General features: G+C 50.1%; 1 protein-coding gene across 1 annotated transcript in view; it reads left to right on the top strand.

Annotated features, from left to right (window-relative positions):
* Abca13 (ATP binding cassette subfamily A member 13) overlaps positions 1–18759 on the top strand; it is a 448352-nt gene that overhangs the window by 280259 nt on the left and 149334 nt on the right. The window contains exon 48 of the mRNA XM_023714440.1: positions 3032–3140. Coding sequence (XP_023570208.1) covers positions 3032–3140 — 109 coding nt within the window. The remainder of the gene's footprint in view (positions 1–3031; positions 3141–18759) is intronic.

Here is an 18759-nt window from a genome sequence, read left to right as displayed (position 1 = left end):
CTGTCTCTCTCTCTCTGTCTCTCTGTCTCTCTCTCTGTCTCTGTCTCTGTCTCTGTCTCTGTCTCTCTCTCTCTCTCGCTGTCTCTCTCTCTCTCTCTCTCTCTCTCTCTCTCTCTCTCTCTCTGTACCAATTGAACTCAGGACCCCGTGCTTGCCAGGCAAGGGCTTATTCCCTTTGGTCTTGGTTCTTGTTGGTGCTCTGAAAAGCGATATCACCCTTCCTAGGTTTCGTTACAGCAAGGCCCCTCTGAGCCTGTGCACTGTCAGCTGTCGCTTGCCACTATATTGCTGTGTAGCTGTAACTGCAAGCTTTGAAGGCCTCAACACCACACACACACACACACACACACACACACACACACACACACAGAGCTGGGCAGTCTGTGAGGTTCTGCAGCTCTAGGCCAGCCTGAGCTGCCTCGGCTGCTGAGGGGTTTGTGGAGCTACAAGATGCAAGTCAAGATTTTGTTACTAATAGGACCTGAGGGATCCATTGCATGTCCGGAGGCCACAGGCACAGAAGTCAAAGAGGAGAGACGGGAGGAGAAAGGGGAGGGAGAAAGGGGAGGGGAAGGAGGGGGAGAAGCAAGAGGGGAGAGAGGAAAGTGGACAGCCCAATGCGATGGCCAGGTTTCCTCCGGGAAGGTTTAATTGGCGGCTTTAAATGAAGAAGCACAAGTTTCAGAAGGTCACTGTGAGAGTCAGGGCCCTTTGCACGTCTACCAGGTCCTTGTGGGGTGCGCGGGGACAGGGCCAGGGCAGGCCACGTAGGCTGTACCTCCCCGACTTACCCCGGCCAGGCAGCACCTGGGAGCAGGTGAGAGCTGAAACTCATGTCAGCTTGCCAGAGCCCTGCTTCTGGTCTGAGACGGTCAAGGTGGCTCAGAATGGGCACCCAGGGAACGTAAGGGCAGAGGGACTCACTCAGGCCGCACCGCCACCTTCAGTGTAGACTGTGCTGACCTCACAAAGAGGTCCCGCCCATACCCTTGGTGACATCAGAGACCCAGGCAGGACCACAGGGCCAGACAGGCACTTGTCAAACACCTGTCAGCATTGCACTGCGAGGTCCAAAGTGAGTTCTGCGGCAGCACCCAGAGTCAGACAGGAGGGGCACAGAGTCCCACAGCAGAGCACTTGGGTGTGGGCACGGGAGGGCTAGGGCCAGGGAACTGTGGAGAACTGAGCCCTCAGCCCGGGCAGGGAGGGTGAGAAAGGGTGGGGAGGGCGATGCCCTGTCCCCAAGCTCCGGCTGCCGCCTCTGCAGCCTACCTCCTTTCCTGTGTGCCACTGCCCTGTGTCATTTTAAGTTGTACAGAAGTCATCCCGCTTTAAAAACAAAGGTTAAAACAGGCAAGTGAAGCAAAACAAAATAAAATTTAAGTTTCTCTTATCCTCAGGCTAAGAGTATCGCTGTTCCTCTGCTTTTTTTCCTGGTGGTGCATGCATGTAATCTGAGTACTTGGTAGGCTGAGGCAGGAAGATCACCATGAGTTCAAGGACAACCTGATCTACATAGTGAGTTCAAGGCCAGCTTGAACTGCAGGGCGAGGCCTTGTCTCACAAAACCTGAAAAAAAAAGCAATCCTTTTGTACTACAAGCAGGTACTAATAGAAATAAAAGCAAAAACAGAGGGTAGAGGGTCTCAGATGGAGATTCCAGCCTGCAGAGGGGAGCTAAGTTAGCCTGTCCCTAGTCGTTAGCAGGTTGTGGGTCTGTGGCTTGCTTGCGGAGGTGGGTCTCCTGTGTAGGCGTGCCTGAGGGCTGTGGTGGCCAGGGCGACCTGACCTGAGGAGGAGCAACAGCTGTGTGGCAGGAGCCTCTAGCTTGCCTCAGGCCAGGAGCCCGACCTCCTCCTGAGGTGGGTGGGAGTAGAGCCTGGTCAGCTCTGAGCTGATGTCACCCCTGAGGGAACTTCCGATTTGCTGCTGTTGTTGGGGGTGTGGGGTTCGCCTAGTGTCACTCTGGGTCTCTCCTGCGGTCCAGAGCTCTGCGCTCCACATATCCTGAAAGCCATCCCTTCCTGTCGTAGCTCACAGGAGGACTGCCCGGGATTACTCTGTGAGCTGGACATATTCAAGCACAGGGGGTTAGAACTGGGAAGCGACTGGGGATTTGTTTCCTGAGCGGCTCCATGAAGCGGGAAGTGCGCTGTCCTGATAGGCAGTGTGGAGCATCTGTGATACAGAACAGCTGCCCCAGAGGATCTTGGGTAAAGAACTGTAGTCCTGGCAGGATGCGTCGGGGCAGAGGCTGCGGCTCTGGCCCTCACCTTGCCTGGACTTAGGTGAAAGTGCGAAGCAGGTGCAGCTTCTGGGGGCAGCACTCACCCTGTGGGTGGATTTTCTCTTGAGAGAAATGGTGCTGGGTAGGCAGGTGAGAGTCTTGGTGGGGTGCAGGAAGGCCCGCTGCTGCCTTTGCTTCTCCGTGTTTCCTGAGGATGCTTAGCCGCTCCCAGACTCAGCATTAAAACATAGAGATGCTGCCCTGCAGGTAGAGATGGTTTGCTTAGTGTCCTTATGACGCTTATCGCTCTAAGCTCAGCAACCTTGTCTCTTTCTCTGTTACTCCTTCACCTCTCTGCTCGCTAAGAGGTGTGCAACATTATTCCCCATGCTTAGCAGACCTTCAGCTCAATTTATTTTGAGAAATAACGTTCCACATTCCATTATTAATTTGCAAGTAATTTTTTTTTTTCTGATCATCCTCCACGGTTTTAATTTGCAGGTCAAATTTCATTAGCTCACCAACCGAGAAAGAGAAAAAAAATGACGGGCTTCGGTTCCCCGTTCCCTCTGAGACTATAATTATAGAGCAACGTTCACATTTGTTCTGGGGAAAAATTAATCTATTTTTAGCTGTAAATTATATGCTGGAGATAAATATAAAATTAGCAGACTGGAATTGGCGGCTCAGCGTCGGCCAGCCTGGAGTGCCCAGCTCAGGTGCTGCCGGTGCTAATCGACACCTGCATGCGCGTGTCCCGGAAGAGACCGAGAGCCATTAACGCAGTTCATCTCTCCTTTCTAGGTCTGGTATAATCAGAAGAGCTTCCACTCCCTGCCTTCCTACTTAAATCATCTGAACAACCTCATCCTGTGGCGCCACTTGCCCCCCGGCGTGGACTGGAGACAATACGGTAAGGTTATTTTTCATGTAGCAGAGTTGACTGCTTTCGAAAGCACAGTATTTTTTTTTTTTTTAATAAAGATAAAAGAGGCAGAAAGTGGTTTTCAGTAGGAAAATGAAGCACGAAGGAAAGCTCCTGCCGGCACCAGTCTGGGGGTGAAGACAGGCAGGGCCGTGGACGCTTCCTGCCTCTGCGGCCCAGCAGCTGGCTGACAGCAGACCGCACCCTCACTGCCTGAGGAGAGGGCTGGAGGCCAGGTAGAGCGTTCGGGGCTGCTGAGCACCTTGTACAAGCAGGCCAAATCCCCAGCGCAGGGATGCTGTCCGGTGGACTTCTGCAGGGGCGAACACAGACTCCAGGGAGCATCGTCGTGGGCCTGATGTGGGCGCCACAGTATGTCACTTAGCCATGCGATCAACGGTTGAGCACCCCAGCTTTCTTCTGTTGGCAAATGACCCAGGTCCATTTCTGCAACTCAGAGTTAATTTATTGGTTCAAGGGAGCCTTTATTTGCTTTACTTGAGTGGGCAAGTTACAATTTATCAAGCTAATTTTTTTAAAGAGTGAAACAGGAAATATTAATAAGCCACATCCATCATAATTTATTCACAAAATACATTTGTTGAAGTACTAATTTATAGACAAATCAGTGCTAAACACAGTGGTGCCTCAGTGCACAAATTGAATTCTTTACGTGATTCTGGTCACAGACTGAATTGGATGAGAAGCAAGTCAAATTTGCCCACGAGGTCAACATTCCTTTATTTATTTATTACGTATTTAGTAGAGGGTCTCCAGGCTCTCTGTAGATCAGATTAGACTCGTAGTGATCCTCCTGTTTTCAGCCTCCCGAGTGCTGGGATTATAGGCACGGGCCATGACCGCCGTCTCAGGGCTCCCCCGGGGGTGGGGCTGGCAGGCAGGTCGGGATCGAACCTGGAAATTGGTGCTTACTCATTTTTGGAAAAGAGTTTGAGGGAACCGAAGGGTGGAGGCTCACTACCATTGTCTCAGCACTCGGAGAGGCAGAGGCAGGATGACCAGGCATTTGAGCCCAGTTTGGTCTAATTTAGTGACCTAGTAAGATTTCTCAAAATAAAAATAAAGAAGGTTTTAAATAAAGGGGTGCAGCTCAGTGCAGAGGCCCTGGGTTCAAGCCCCAGTCCCAAATATGCAGGAAAAATTTAAGTCTAATAAATTCTTCTGAGTGCTGACCGTTACTTAACGGTTGGGTGGGGCTCCTCTTACATCTCCTCCCCTCAGTTTCTATTAGAGGACAAACAAATACGGACCCTGGAAGATAAACTTAAGTTAATTGCATAAAATTTGGAGTGTAGAGATTTGAAATAAAACTTAACATGGCAGAAAGGAGCTTGAGATTTTATGAGGACTCAAACAACTGTCTTCCTTTTTAAAAGTCAGCAACTAATTAGGAGGAGAGATTGTCCCGCTTTCTGGGTACCTGTCTGGGGGGACAGCTCCTCTCCTGCACCCAAGTCCTGTTTTGCCTCTGCCACCTCTGATGTCCAGGTGCTGTCTCTCCCGACCCTTGAGGCATCCAGTTCTGCCTCTGCTTCTGCCCATCCCCGGCCTGTCCCTGTCCTGTGGCCTAGCGATCACCGGGCAGCTCCTGCCAGGTCCTCCCTCCCTTGGGTGCGCAGCAGCTACTGTCCCCTGTGTGGGAGCAGGTGGCAGTGAGTGCACAGCAAGAGCCTTCCCTTCCCATAAGGACCTTCCGGGGCAGCCAGAGTGGCAGAGCCGTGGTGCGGGTGAGGACGGTGAGGCTCGGATGCCCGCGGGATGCCGGGGTGGGGAGCGTCGGGTGCTCATTGCCTGGAGCTGTAAAGTAAGCAACTAAACCTGTTTCTGGGAACTCTGCAGTGTAGGCAGAGATCTGCAGCACCTACGTAAGAAAAACTAGGACTTTTCATAGCACTGTTGTTCGGCCTGGCCACCAGCCCCCTCTGATGTGCGCTGGTGTGGTCTAGGGCACGTGGGGAACAGATCTTACTCCCTGTGAATGGAGCTAGCAGGGCGCTGGGGTTCTGACCTGTCGATTCTGAGCTGTGAAGGGGGCATGGCCCGGGGACCTCATCTCTGGGTCACCAGCCCTGTGGCTCAGATCTCAGCTGAGAGAAGCCAGGAAGCAGTGGGTGTGGCCTGGGACAGTCACAAGGGGACCTCAGCCCAGCAGGGTTGGGGGAGGCAGGAGTGAGCGGAAAGAAGATTGAGATATGCAAGCAGGACGGAAAAAAAAAAAAAGTAACTAATTTGAAGACAACAATATTCACTGTAACAACCATTGTTGAATTCCTGGTATTGTGTTTAGTGAAATTTCATATCATTTCTAATATTTGTTTTGTTTTTACTATTTTTGTTCTTTTTAAAAAATAAAAAAAGAAAAAATCATTGAAAAGAATAGGCACATCACCATGAATTCCCAGCTCGCTCGCTCGGCTGCTCCGGGGCACCAGTCCCACTGTCCCTGTCACCGCTGTGGCAGCTGTGTAGCTCTCTTTCCCAGGGTCTTCAGCTGCTCTGTCCTGGCTGCCTTGATGTCCTGAGTGGACCCAAACATTTCCCTTTGTGGGGTGTGCTGGCGCCTGCCTGTCACCCCAGCACTTGGGAGGCCGAGGCAGAAGGGTCCTTGTGAGTTTGAGACCAGCCTGTGCTACAAAGTGAGCTCAAGGCCAGCCTGGGCTGCATAGCAGGACCCCGCCTCAAGGTACCTCTCTCGCCCCCAAAGAAAAGCCCAAGACATTCCCCTTTCATGGTCATCCCAACTTTGGGGAAGAGCCTGCAGCCCTGTGGGGCTAGATCTGGTGCATAAAGTGGACGAGGACACGACGTTGTGTTTCTTTTTCTTTTTAAAAAATGTATTTAGGACAGAGTCTACAGGGTCTCACTGCATAGATGGGACTCATAGTGATCCTCCTGTTTGCAGCCTCCGAAGCACTGGGATTATAGGTGCGCCACATACCTGGTCTCAATTGCGGTCTCAGGGCACCCTGGGGACGGGGCTGGCATGGCACGCCGGGGATTGAACCCCAGTCCCTGTGCCTGCCGGAGCAGTCAGCTGAGCTGTCTGGCTGGCCCTTGGCATCGTGTTTCTATGAGTCTCGCTTTCCGTTGAGGGCATTCAGCAGCGTGCTCACCATATTTCTGATCACAGCTCCTAAAGAGCCCTCAAGAGCTGTTGCAGAAACTGAGAGAAAGATGGGGTGAGTGTGTTCACAGCGAGGAGAGGATTCTGAGGGCTCTCAACTGCGTGTGTGTACATTAAAAAAAATTTAGATTTTCACTGGAGATTTTGATCGCTGTGCAAGAAAGTGGCTGGCTGACTAGGGGAGGGGCAAAGCAAACAGCCGGGCCCCTGGAAGATGGCAGGGCTGGTGCAGCAGCTGTGGCTGTGTGTGTGTGTGTGTGTGTGTGTGTGTGTGTGTGTGTTTCCCTGCTGCACTGGGGTGGGGCTAATTTTTCAAATGTCCAATTTTCAAGATAAAATATTAATATTAATAGGGTTTTGTTGTTGATCAGTTATGGTGAGACCAACTGGTCAGGAGACAGTTGCCGCTGCAAAGCCGGTTTATTATCACCCCAGACACCAAGAAACTGGGCCTGCATGGTCTCCAGGGCCCCAGGCGAGGCTGGGGTGGCCAGTCAGGGTAGGACCAGGGCTTGGACTGGCTTCCTCAGCCTCTGCTAGGCTCGGTCTGTCTGAGCTGTAGGGACCTGGCTCCAGGCTGGCAGGGCAGGGCCACTGGGGCACCATGGACAGGGACACAGTGACTGTTACTCAGGCCCTATGTGTACTGCTGCCTGAGCCATCGCGTTTGCTGCTGATGTCCGTCCCAGAGGCCTCTACCTAGAGGGCATTATGGAGCACACCTGTCACCCCAGCACTCTGGGAGGCTGAGGCAGGAGGATCACAAGTTCAAACCCTGGCTAGGCAATCAAAAATGAATGAATGAATGAATGAATGAATGAATGAGTCAACCTAGAAGGGCGTGGGATGGAGTTGAGAGTAAAGGCCCTGGATTCCCAGGACTGTCAAAGAAAAGGGAAAAAAACGACGTTTACTACATGTGTGAGTTTTCATTTGTTTGTTGAAAAGTTGTGCTGAGATGAAAAACTGTCAGTCCTCAGCCCGTGCTTAAGGAAGTCTGTCTGTTTCGGTCATAGTTTGACTCGTTCTCGCAGTCAGCACTGGAGGGAAGGGTTGCGTGGTAAACCCGGAAGGCACAGCGTCCTGAGGGCTGAGTCCCAGCTCTTGCCACAGTGTTGCCTAGGAGCTACTGCTAGTGCTCAGAGTAAGATTGTCTACTGGCCTGGACAGCTGCGCAGGTGCTGGCAAGGGGCGCTGTCTGTGCTGTCAGCGCCCGCTGCAGGGGAGCTCTGGGCTCTGCCTCTTGGGTACAGGTGCTGGGGGCCTGGACCCTGGAGCCGTGGGCGCCGCCACAGACAGCAGCTGCCTGCTCTTGCCCTGGGCCTAGATGAGGCGTGTGCAGAGTGTGTGATCCTGGCTGGGCGGTGCTGGGCCTTTTTTTCCTTTTTGCGGTACTGAAACTTGAACTCAGGGTCTTCTCACTGAGTTACACCCCCAGCCCCTTTTAACTTTTAATTTTGAGACAAAGGCTCAAAATTGACAGATAAGGCTAGAACAACGTGCTCCTGCCTCAGCCTCCCAGAATGCGAGGATGACAGGCACACCCCACTGGGCCCAGCTAGAAGGGCAGGAGGTCCTAAGCCTCCTAGGACGAGGCTGGCTCATCAGTCCCCGTCCCACGCTCCCTGGCCTCACGTGTGACCCCCCCGTAGCTCACGCCTGGGTCTCCTCCCCCTGCTGCGCACAGGGCCAGCTCCCTGTCTCGCTGTCAGCCTCTCTGGGTCCCGAGGTGTTCTACCTCCTTGTGCATCAGATGCTGAGCACCAGGAGCGCAGAAGCCCTACCCCGTCCCGCGTCTCCTCCCTGGGGAGGGGACCCCGGGTCTGAGTGCCCTTCCCTTCTGCTCCCTCCCCCTGGAAGCGCGTTTGGGGGTTAGGATCCACAGCGAGTGATTCAGTGATGAGACAGTCCAGATGTTGACGCTGTGTACTGTGCTGCCACTACATTTGTAAACATGACAGCTGTCCTCGCCCCAGGGCTCAGGACATCCCAGGCCCGGGCATCTTAGGCGAAGGGACTGGGGGCTGCCACCGCCACCGTCCCTTCAGCCGCTCTTCTCTTCCAGCCCTTCTTGCCCATCCCTGGTCAGCCAGGCCTTCAGGTGCCCTGGGCCTACGTCCTGCAGGCTGCTCACCTGCGGGGGCTCGCCCAGACCCCAGCTCGCCTTTCTGCCCCCTGACTTCCTCCTCAGCTAATTTCCTTTTTTTCTTCAGCATTGGAAATCAAACCAGGATCTTTGCTCTGAGCTCTTTTTTACCTTTTAAATTTTGAGACAGGGTCTTGTTAAGTCCCTAAATTGCTCAGGCTGAACTCGAATTTGTAATCCGCCTGCCTCAGCCTCCTAGAGTGCTGGGATTACAAGTGTATACCACCGTGCCTGGCTTCTGCTCAACTTTCAGGGCCTAACTCAGCTTTTTCTAAGTTAGTCTGTATCCTTAACACTCTTGCGAGATGACTTAATAGCCTCACCTCTCTTCTCCCAGTATCAGCTTCTAAAGTTCGTCCCCATTCGCACTTTTCAGACACATGTGTTGTAACATATCTTCCATACATGCTGTCATGTCATTGAAATCCTCAGCGCTTTTCACTACCCATATTTGTCTGCACCCCTTTCTTTGGTAATAGGGATGTAAGCTCCTCACGAAAGTGTTTCTACCATGGATGTTTGTTTTCTTTTTTTTTTTCTTTTTTTTCTGGAACCGGGGATTGAACTCAGGCTCTTGCGCTTGTCAGGCAAGCGCTTAATCTCCTGAGCCATCTCCCCGGCCCCCGGATGTTTGTTTTCTAGGCTTTATCCATAGTTGATTTCAGCATGTGCTTTAAAATAAATGATGCTTAGCACATTATTCTTTTTTTACTATATTTGCATTCTATGAAAATAGTAAATGTGCAGCGAAGCAAACACGTGCTCCGTGTGTCATTGTGACTTTCCAGGTTGGCAAGCACTTCCTGGATTCAAATTACAGGGTGATCTCAGTAATCTGTTTTAGTGAGATGAAAGGAGGTAGCCAAAAGAGCAGATCAAAGAGGTGAGGGCCCAGGAAGGTAGGGGCGTCCTCCTCTAGGCAGAGGCTGCAGGAAGAGCAGGAGAGGACTGCGGCGTGGTTCTGTGCTGCTGTGAGACGGGGCCGGGCCGCAGATGGCGGTTGGCTGCACTGGAGCGAAACTTCTTCCCTTTCGCAGTGCAGCCTGGGACTCCAGTCCACAAACACTGCCACATGGAGAGGAATGAACCTGGGCAACAGCATGGGGGTGCATGTGCTTCGGTCAAGCGGCTGCGCACTGAGTTCCTCTGGCAATTTAAAAAATACCCGTACATGCTGCAAAGCCAGAGACTGGTCTAGTTCATCTGGGCTGCCTGAGAGACTGAAGGCTCCCGTGTCCCAGGTGACCCTTGTGCAGCGCTGCCCGAGAACTCCGGGGCTCAAGTGGGAAGCATCAGCCGATCCACGTGTTGGGCATGGAGCAGGGAAATACACAGGGGGATGTTAGGAGCCTCAGGGGCCCACAGTCCCCTCCACGGGCTGGGGACACAGCAGCTGGCTCCTGAGGCTGGTGATGGCCAACTGCATCCAGAGCCAGGGTAAACTCTGCAGTGCCCTTTAATTCATTTTTAACCATTGACACACACACACAAAAATGCCCACATTTAGAGTACAATGGGATGTGATACGTGGTTCTAGTTTTACTTTTCTCAGGAACTTGCACGGGTTTCCACAGTGACTTTACTAATGTATATCCTACCAATAGTGTGTAAGCACCCCTTTTGATCTGCACTTTAGCTGACACCTGCTATCTTTTACCTTATTAATAATTGTCATTTTAACTGGAGTAAGGTCATATCCCATTTTGATCGGTGCTTCCTGATGGGAAGTGTCATTGGGCAACTATTTATGTGCCTGCTGGCCATCTGGAATTCTCTTTTAAGAAATAGCTAATCCAATGTTTACTGCTTGTCAGTTAACTTTTTGTTACAGAGTGTATATCCTTGGGGTTGATCTCTTGTCACATGTGCTGATTTCAGATGTCCCCTTTTATCGTGCAGTGTGTTGTTCCCCTAGGTTGGTTATTTCCTTGTCTGTAGAGAAGGTCTAATTCCATTCGTCCAGTTTTGCTTTCATTTCCTGTGTGATTAAGCTCTTGGCCAAAGAACTCTTTGCCAAGTACAATGTCAGGGAGTGTTTCTCTTATTGTTTCTTCTAGTGGTTTCATAGTTTCAGGTCTTACATTTCAATTTTCCATCCACCTTGAGTTGAATTTTGCATATGTTGAGAGACAAGAGTCTCTCTCTTCTGCCTGTGACTATCCAACTTGTTCAGCACCATTTATTGAAGAGATTGTTTTTCCTAAAGTGTGACCTGGACACCTTTGTTAAAACAAATGAGTTGAATATAGATACATAGATTTATATCTGGCCTCTGTTTCACGTTCCCCTGGTCCATATGTCTGTTTCTGTGCTAATACCATACTGCTTGAAGATTTCTTTCAGAATTCTCGTGGGGACTACAGCTCCTGAGGGTGCTGTGAGCCCCTGGGAGGGTCGGGGTGGGCTATGTGTTCTGTGAGCTGGGGTGGCGGAGTCCAGATGAGCCGACCCGGGAGAAAGGGGATGTGAGCATAGTGTTGCGTGGTGTTGTCCTGTGTCACTCTCAGTGTAACCAGATAAACTCCCCAGGAAGAAATCTCCAGGTCATCATGAGGGAGGACAAGCCTGAGAACAAGGGATACTCTTGGAGCTGCATAACAGAAATGCTGGGTGGAGAGGTCTTGGACATTGGGACCTAGCTGGAGTCTGAAACTCTCGCTCTCTTCAAAGCCAGCTGGGGGTGGATGCTCAGCACCCTCCGGGTCCTGCTGACCCTGGGGCAGGAGCGGGTGGTGGATCCAGAGTCTGGTTGCCAGCAGGTGGCCCCGAGCTCAGCTTCCTGTGATCCCTTCCTGACCTGGGGTGGGCCCGCATGAAGACCTGGTGAGCAAGCTGGTCTCACTGGGCTCTGGCTCAGTGCACCTCAGTGTTTCTCCATGGGGGAGAGGTACAGATGGTCTCCAGGCCCCTATGGAGAGACACAGGGCCACCTCTACATCAGGCCACATTGGGAGATGGATTTCTGGGGGTGTCCCGGTGGGGCATTCCAGCTGTGGCTTCCTAGAAGGGCAGAATGGCTGAGAATGTTTTCCTCTCTCAGGCCCCTCTTTCCTGGATTCCCTTGCAGCTATTCCTGCCTGTGCCTGGTGGTCACTCTAGTTTGGAGCCGCCTGCAGTGCCTTGCCTAGCACATTAAACAATGGCAGGATTCACAACCTTTGGGCCTTCGGGCCCCTGCCGGCCACCATCTTGTTTGACCCTGTGCAAATTTCCCTCTGCTGTGCTGTGTCTCTGGGGGCACTCTCATGAGTACTTAGCATCAGGGCGCTTTCACTGAGGAGAGTTGGTACCTGCACACACCTCATCTTAATTCTTTGTGTGTCTCCCTGTTCTCTCCTCCGTTCTCCCCCTTTCTCTCATCTCTAGGTACTTTTTGCACTTGCACAAGAACTGCCTCCCACTTTCTTACCTTCTATCTTTTATTTTGCTTTTAAAAATCATGTATACAGCAGTTTTTCACTTAAGCCAAGCCCTGTGATGTTGAAGCTTCCATGTTTGATGTATTTCACTTAATCCTTGTGGCTTCGAGGCGCATCCACTTTCCTACAGATGCCTCCAGGTGATCCTTCCTGGGACAGTCGTGCTCCTCTGTGAATAAGTGCTGCTCTGGCTTTATCCCTTCATCTGCTGACAGACAAACAGGCCACTGCAAGGTTCACTTACTGTGAATTGTACTGCCACAAACATGGGCATTTGTGCGTCACCACAATATTGTGTCTTTATGTCTTCTGAGGAGATGCTTACAAAGGGAATAGTGGTGTTGAATGCAGAGGCTCGTTTTAGCTTTTTGAGGCATCTCCATACTGATTGCTGTAGTGGTTCCATGAGTTTACTCTCCTATCAACAGTGTAGACTTGTTCCTTTTTGCCTGTAGCCTCACCAGCCTTTGTAATCATTTGAATTCCTGTTGATAGTCATCCTTTCTGGCACAAGGTAGAATCTCTGTGTTGTTTTAATTTACATTCTTCTAATGGCCAGGATATTGAATTTTCCCATGTATCTATTGGTCATTCGCGTTTCTTTTTCTGAGAAGTGAATGTTCATTTCAGTTGCTCATTTTTTTTTTTTGGCCTGGATCTTTTATTCTAGGGGAGTCTACTTTTTCTGGGTTCTTTACATATTCTAGATATAAGTCTCTGGTCTGAGGAGTAGCTGGAAAAATATATTCCCAGCCTATGGGGTGTCTCTTCCCTCTGTTGGTGGTTTCCTTTGCCATGTAGAAGGTTTCTAATCTGATCTGACCTTATTTGTTGATTCTTTATATTATTTCTTGTGCAATTGGAATTTTGTTTAGGAAGGCCTTGCATGTTCCTAGGCCTTCAAGAGTCTTATCGATGTTACCTTCTAGGCCTTTGATTCTTTTTGATTTTACTCTCATACATAGTGATGTATGCAAGCCTAGATTTGGACTTCTGAATGTGTATAGCCAGATGGTGTAACAACACAAATCGATAAATGTAACACACATATAAACAGAAGCAAGCAAATAATAATAATAATCACATGATCATCTCAACAGATGCAGCAAAAGCCTTTGGCAAAATCCAACAGCCATGTATGAAAAAGCCCTGAAGCAAATAGGCATCAATAGGTATGGTTGAGACTTTATCTCAATCTAATAAAAGCCATTTATGAAAAACCTACTGCTGACATCATATTAAATGGGGAAAAACTGAATAATTTTGCTTTAGGTCAGGAATAAGACAAGGAAGTCCCTTATGACCTCTCCTGTACAATGTACTACTGGAAGCATTAGCCAGAGGAATCAGGCAAGAGAAAGAAATACAGGGAGCAGGTCTCGGAAGGCAGGGGCTAACCTACCCAGATTTGCAGGTGATATGATGCTTTGCATAGAAGGCCCAAGAATTCCACTAGAACTTTCCTAGAATGAATAAAGAAACTCCGCAAGATAGCAGGAAATCAACACACAAAGCCAATAGCATTCTAGGAGTGACATGAAGGACTCAGAAAGTTTGGAGTTACTTCATCTTGGAAGAGCTGGATTTTGGTGTGTGATTTTCATTTTTGTTTTTGCTTACCACCTCAAAAACCAATAGCTGATAGAATATGATATATGGGATTTGGAGAGGAAAAAAAGATACCATCTCCATTTTTTTTTTCCAGTGAAGATGCTGCCTGTAGAGTCGATAGGCCACAGAAATATCTTTATGTAGAAGACAGATTAAAAAATATTCTGTAGGTGTATTATTAGTCAAACAGTGCGCAGAAACAGTCATCTGAGGTGTTAGCCCAGAGGAAGGTGAAAGAAATAGAAAATGCACATCATAAAGGCTCAGCTGCATGAGCACTAGCCCAGGAAAGCACCTTGTACACCTATCTTTCCTGCGGCAAAAGATTAATAGACCAAGGGTGATCCATGGAGGAAATGGAAGCACACAATGTCAAACCTAATTGAATGATAACGTATTCAACAATAGCTTATGAATACAGAAAGCTGCGGACAATCATTAACCAAAATGTAAACAATGGTCACTTCTGGTTGTTTTTGGGACTCGATGACAATTTTGTTTTTATTCTTTACCCTGTTTTAAATTTTAAGATGTCTTTATAATTGGCCTTTATTTCTCAGTCGGAGTGATTTATTAATCTTAATATATTCAGAAGAAAAACTACATCTTTTTCCAGGAGAGATTAAGAAGAGGAAGCAAGGGTGAGGGTCACCACAGTTTTCTTCTAGCCCGGGCAGGTCGCATACTTCCCTGAATGTTATCAGAGTGAGGTAACACTTCTGCTCTTCTCCTGTCACTGATGAGTCATGGTGACTTAATTGTGAGAACAAACTTTTTTCCACACGTGTGGATGTCAAGACAGAGCTTTCCTGGTGGAGTGGATGTTTACAGACATCTGGGCAGTATTATTTTCAGAGTTACACATTATATAAGAGTAATGAACCCGCAAGTGAGGCCTGGAATTGAGGATGTGTTAAGCATCTTGCTGTCATAATGGGTGTGGGACAAAAGCACAGATGTGTGTTTTTACAGATGACAAATATACCAAGTCTAGAAAGCCTCGCAGATGTCACCATAATGAGAATACTAAATGACAAAACTCATTTTACACAGCTATACTTCGCTGTGAGCCAGTTTGTAGGCAGACAAGAATAATCAAGGAAAAATGATTCAAATGTGTCCACGAGGTACATCTTGAAGTGCCATTTTTGCAAACCTTTGAAGTGATGTTGGAGAGATTAGAGAGTTCTTTCCATCCTGCGTGGGGCCAAAAGATGGTCTTTTTCTTTAAAATCCCTGGCCCAGGATCCTCCCCCAGTACCACTGTTGCCTACGTAGAGTACTGAGTGGATACTGACAATGAACATAATTACCCAATTATGGAGATTGTTCATTACGATAAAGTGGTTTTTGCAGTGTGGACATCAAAGCCTCTAAGTGATTTTCCTGGTGTCCTACAAAATGGATTAAGCACAGCTTCATAAAATTGGTGTTCTAGCTCTGGTTAGGCTCTACTGGCCCCACATGAGTGCCGGAAAAATCTTCCCTTCCGCTTCAGTTTCCTGCTCTGCCTGGTCCCTGCTTGTGGCCCCTCGGGCTGCCTCATCCACCTCAGGTCCTGTCCCCGGAGAAGTCACAGCGCCGGGGCCCTAATGTGTGGGCAGGCCAGAGCTGTTCCCTTCCCCAGGACTGCAGGTTCTGCAGCATCACCAGCCTTCGTCCAGGGCAGGTATGACGAGGTACGTGAGAGCTGCCGAGCCCATGGGGAGTCCTGGGGGGCCCAGAGACTTCAGGAAGCGCCTGTTCCTCCCTCGGTGTCATTTTGTTTCCCCTCCACTCATTCATCTGTGCTTTTGAGAATATGCACACACTGATTAGTCATTTGAATAACCTCAGGCTTTATCTCCTTTGTGCAAAATGCACATAGAATCTTTTTAGCACCAATTTAAAGACATACTAGCTTGGTCTTTAAGTATATGTAGCTCTGCAGAGCTGGTGTTAAAAAAAAATGAATGAAGACGCTGAAAACGTCTAACGTAGTGGTAGAGCAGGCTGTGAGATAAAAAAGGTACGCGGCAGCTGTGCACGGTGAAGTGCTACTGTGGCACAGGGGAGGATAAGACCCGTGCGCCTCCAGGCCATTGTGCTAAATAAATCACGGGGGTTACATATCTCTTAAGTTCTCTTGCATGAGAAACCCAAATATAAGTAATCTGAACCGCAAAGGACAAGATAGACAGTAGGAAGGCGGGCGATTGACTGTTAGTACTTGGGATGCTGATCTTGAGATGGGGGGAGGGGGTAGGAAGGAAGGAGAAGGGAATAAAAGGAAGTAAGAGATGGGGTGTGCACGGCCTGTGCCCACAGCCAGCACTGCCCCGTGGCCACCAGGCAGCCAGGGTGGCCAGGCTCCTTGGGCGCAGGGCGGGCTGTGCGCACTTGGACTTGCCCCTTCACCTAGAGCTGCCCGTGTCGCTCCTTCCCTCCAGATGACTGCAGGTGGACCCCGCGCTGACATTGTTCATCGCTCTGCCCGTGGACAGCCCCATCGGCGGCACCTCAGTAGGCGGGATCCCATCTCTACGCAATCCTTGGTGACCTCAGTTACCGTTGGGTGCTGAAGTTTCCACCACTCAGAGGAGAACGAGGTGGTCAGAACGCCGATCACCACCGTCCTTCTGGGCATACCGCTGTCTGCCAGGGATAGGCCAGGCATGGCAGTAGCTCTAGAGGTCAACACGAGGTCCTGCTACTTTGGTGCCTTTCCATCCTATGACACAAGTTGAAGGAAGAAAGATTTACAGCATTTTGCCTCACAGTTTGTGGAGGTTTCAGTCCATAGTTGGCTGCTTCCTAAGCAGGGTGGCATGACAGAGGGGCACTGCCGAGGGGAAACAGTTCATGGTGTGGCAGGCAGAAGGCAGCAGCAGCAGCAGCAGCAGCAGCCTGACTGCCTTCTGCCCTCTTGTATGCTATCCAGGTTATCGGCCTATTGTTGGTGCCACCTGTGCCCAGGGTGGGTCTTCCACTATCCACACTTGAAACTGTGCTAACCCAGTTTGCTTATCACAACACTTCATCCCAGCACCACATACTCACCTCCAAAAAAGCCCTGCCCATGACTGTGTGAAGCTTTGGGGGACATCTAGGAAGAAGCTATGGCATGTATGATGTATCAGCAGATGTACAGAATGGAACGTTCTTATGCAGTTACACAAGCGTCTCTTCTCCAACACTCACATGTCCTCATGGTGAAAGCACTCAGAATTATTTCCTCTTTTTCGTGTATGTCCTGTGTATGTGTTTGTGTGTGTGTGTGTGGTACTGGGAGATTCATCCTAGCAACTCACTAAGTTGCTAGGTTGTTGCCATCCCCCTGCTCAGCCTCGCGAATGCTGGGATCACAAGTGTGCGCTCTCCTGCCCCCGGCTTCTGGCTGTTCCAGCAGTGCTGGACATGTCCGGTATCTTGGTAATGTCGCCTGCCCAGCACAGGGCAGGCCAGCCCCACACTGTGATTCCATCGGACGCTGTGCAGAACCCACTCTTCCTTACTGCATTATGCTGACATATTTACTGAGTGTGGTGTGCGTAAGCCACAATATAGCCAGTGCCACCTGGAAAGCTGTGGCCCTGAGTGACCTCTGAATGAGGGCCCCAGGGAGCAGGAGACAACCACAGCCATTTGGGGAGCTCTGGTGCTGGCAGTGGTGCCATCTGCTTCTGACAGAGCCTGGGAGGCTTCCCTCTGTGTGCAAGGGCGGGGCGGGTTGACCCTTAACACATGCAGGCTGCTCTCCGCTGTCCCTGCTGCAGCTGGGGTTTTCTGCTCTGTTCCACATGTACAGGTGTCCCCTACCCAGTGCCTGATGTGCAGTGCTTTAGCACGGAGATGGGTGATTTGTTGGGAGAGGCCTAGGCTGAGCCCTGCAGGGGCCAGGAGGTTCCATGCTCCAGGAGATCTGCCTCTTCCCTCAGCTCCCACGTCTGCGCTGAGAGTGTGCCTGGCCTGCAGTGGGGGCACTTTGATCTTATGTAAGAATCGACCGCTCTAGAAGCTGGCTTCCAAACGGATGCGTGGACATTCTTCTAGTGTCTCCGGCAGAGTCTCACCATCAGAGTAGAGTGAGAACGAGAAATTGAATTAGAAAATCTTCCTGGGCTGGCGCGTCGTGAGTTACTCACTGACAGAGCAGGCAGTCATTCTGCCAGTGAGATGCTGGACCAGATGTACCCTCGCCTCCTAGATGAGAACTCTGAAGCGGTGACAGAAATCCCGGAAATGTGCTACCCGGGACAGCAATAAATTCATGGCAGAAGAGTGAGGATAGAGAGAGCACATACTAGGGACTGTTTATAGGCGTGTGGCAATGGCTGTATCAGCTGAACCGTAAGAGAAAACACTGGTGCAAGCTGATCAAATGAGGATCCAACCTCGGTAGCTTAAAGCTGTACCACCAACTCTCTGCAAAGCATCTTTACCCGCACATGGAGCGGGGTGGCGACATCTGACCTCCAGCCTTGCCTCCTGCCCCTGTGTGGCTCTGCTCTTTGCAAAATCAGAAGTGTGTGTGCTGAGGGGTGTGTCACACACCTGCAGGAAAATTGGTAGCAGCATCTGCAGGCCCAGGCTTGAAGCCCTGCATGTGACGGCTGTCAGACTCTGGAAGGCTCTTCAGAGACCTGAGCCTGAGGTGCCTCTAGTGAGGCAGCCAGGAATCCATTCCAGGGATCTCCACCCCTACAGGCAGTGGGATACTTGCTGTTCAGTCCCTTGCATAGAAGGGCGAAGGCGGAGGATTCGCGTCTCACTTAGACATGTGTCTGTCTCCTGTTACCATGGCTTATGTCTAGCTGTCCCCGAAAGCCTCATGCACTCGTAGGTGCAGCTTTTGGAAGAGGCTGGATCATGGGTGTGTGGTCCTGGGGTGTTAAGTGTGTGTGATGACTAAATTTGTTTAATATAGGTCTAGGTATGAATAAGGGAGCCCTACCCTGGGTGCTGGTGGCACCACCCAAAAGATTTGTAGCTTGGATTAGGATAAAAGAGAGGCTGCTGCTTGCTGCTGCCCCCTTCTCCCTGCCCTGCCATGGACTATCTCTCTTCTGCCTTGCCCCTCTGCCATGTCCACCCGCCTTGGAGCCAGATAACTCTCCTAACTGTGAGCTAAATTACATCTTTCTTCCTTGGATTGTGGGTGTCAGATATTTTGTCCCAGGAGTGAGAAAGGCACCTCCCTAAGCCACCCATATACTTTATTTATTTATTTATTTTTAAAATTTTATTTATTTATTTATTTATTTGAGAGAGAGAGAGAGAGAGAGAGAGAGAGAGAGAGAGAGAGAG

This window comes from Octodon degus, unplaced genomic scaffold (genome assembly GCF_000260255.1).
Source record: "Octodon degus isolate 3935 unplaced genomic scaffold, OctDeg1.0 scaffold00035, whole genome shotgun sequence".
In the NCBI taxonomy this organism is placed as follows: domain Eukaryota; kingdom Metazoa; phylum Chordata; class Mammalia; order Rodentia; family Octodontidae; genus Octodon; species Octodon degus.
Note: the sequence above shows the minus strand (reverse complement) of the source record. Positions and strands in the feature narration are given on the sequence as shown.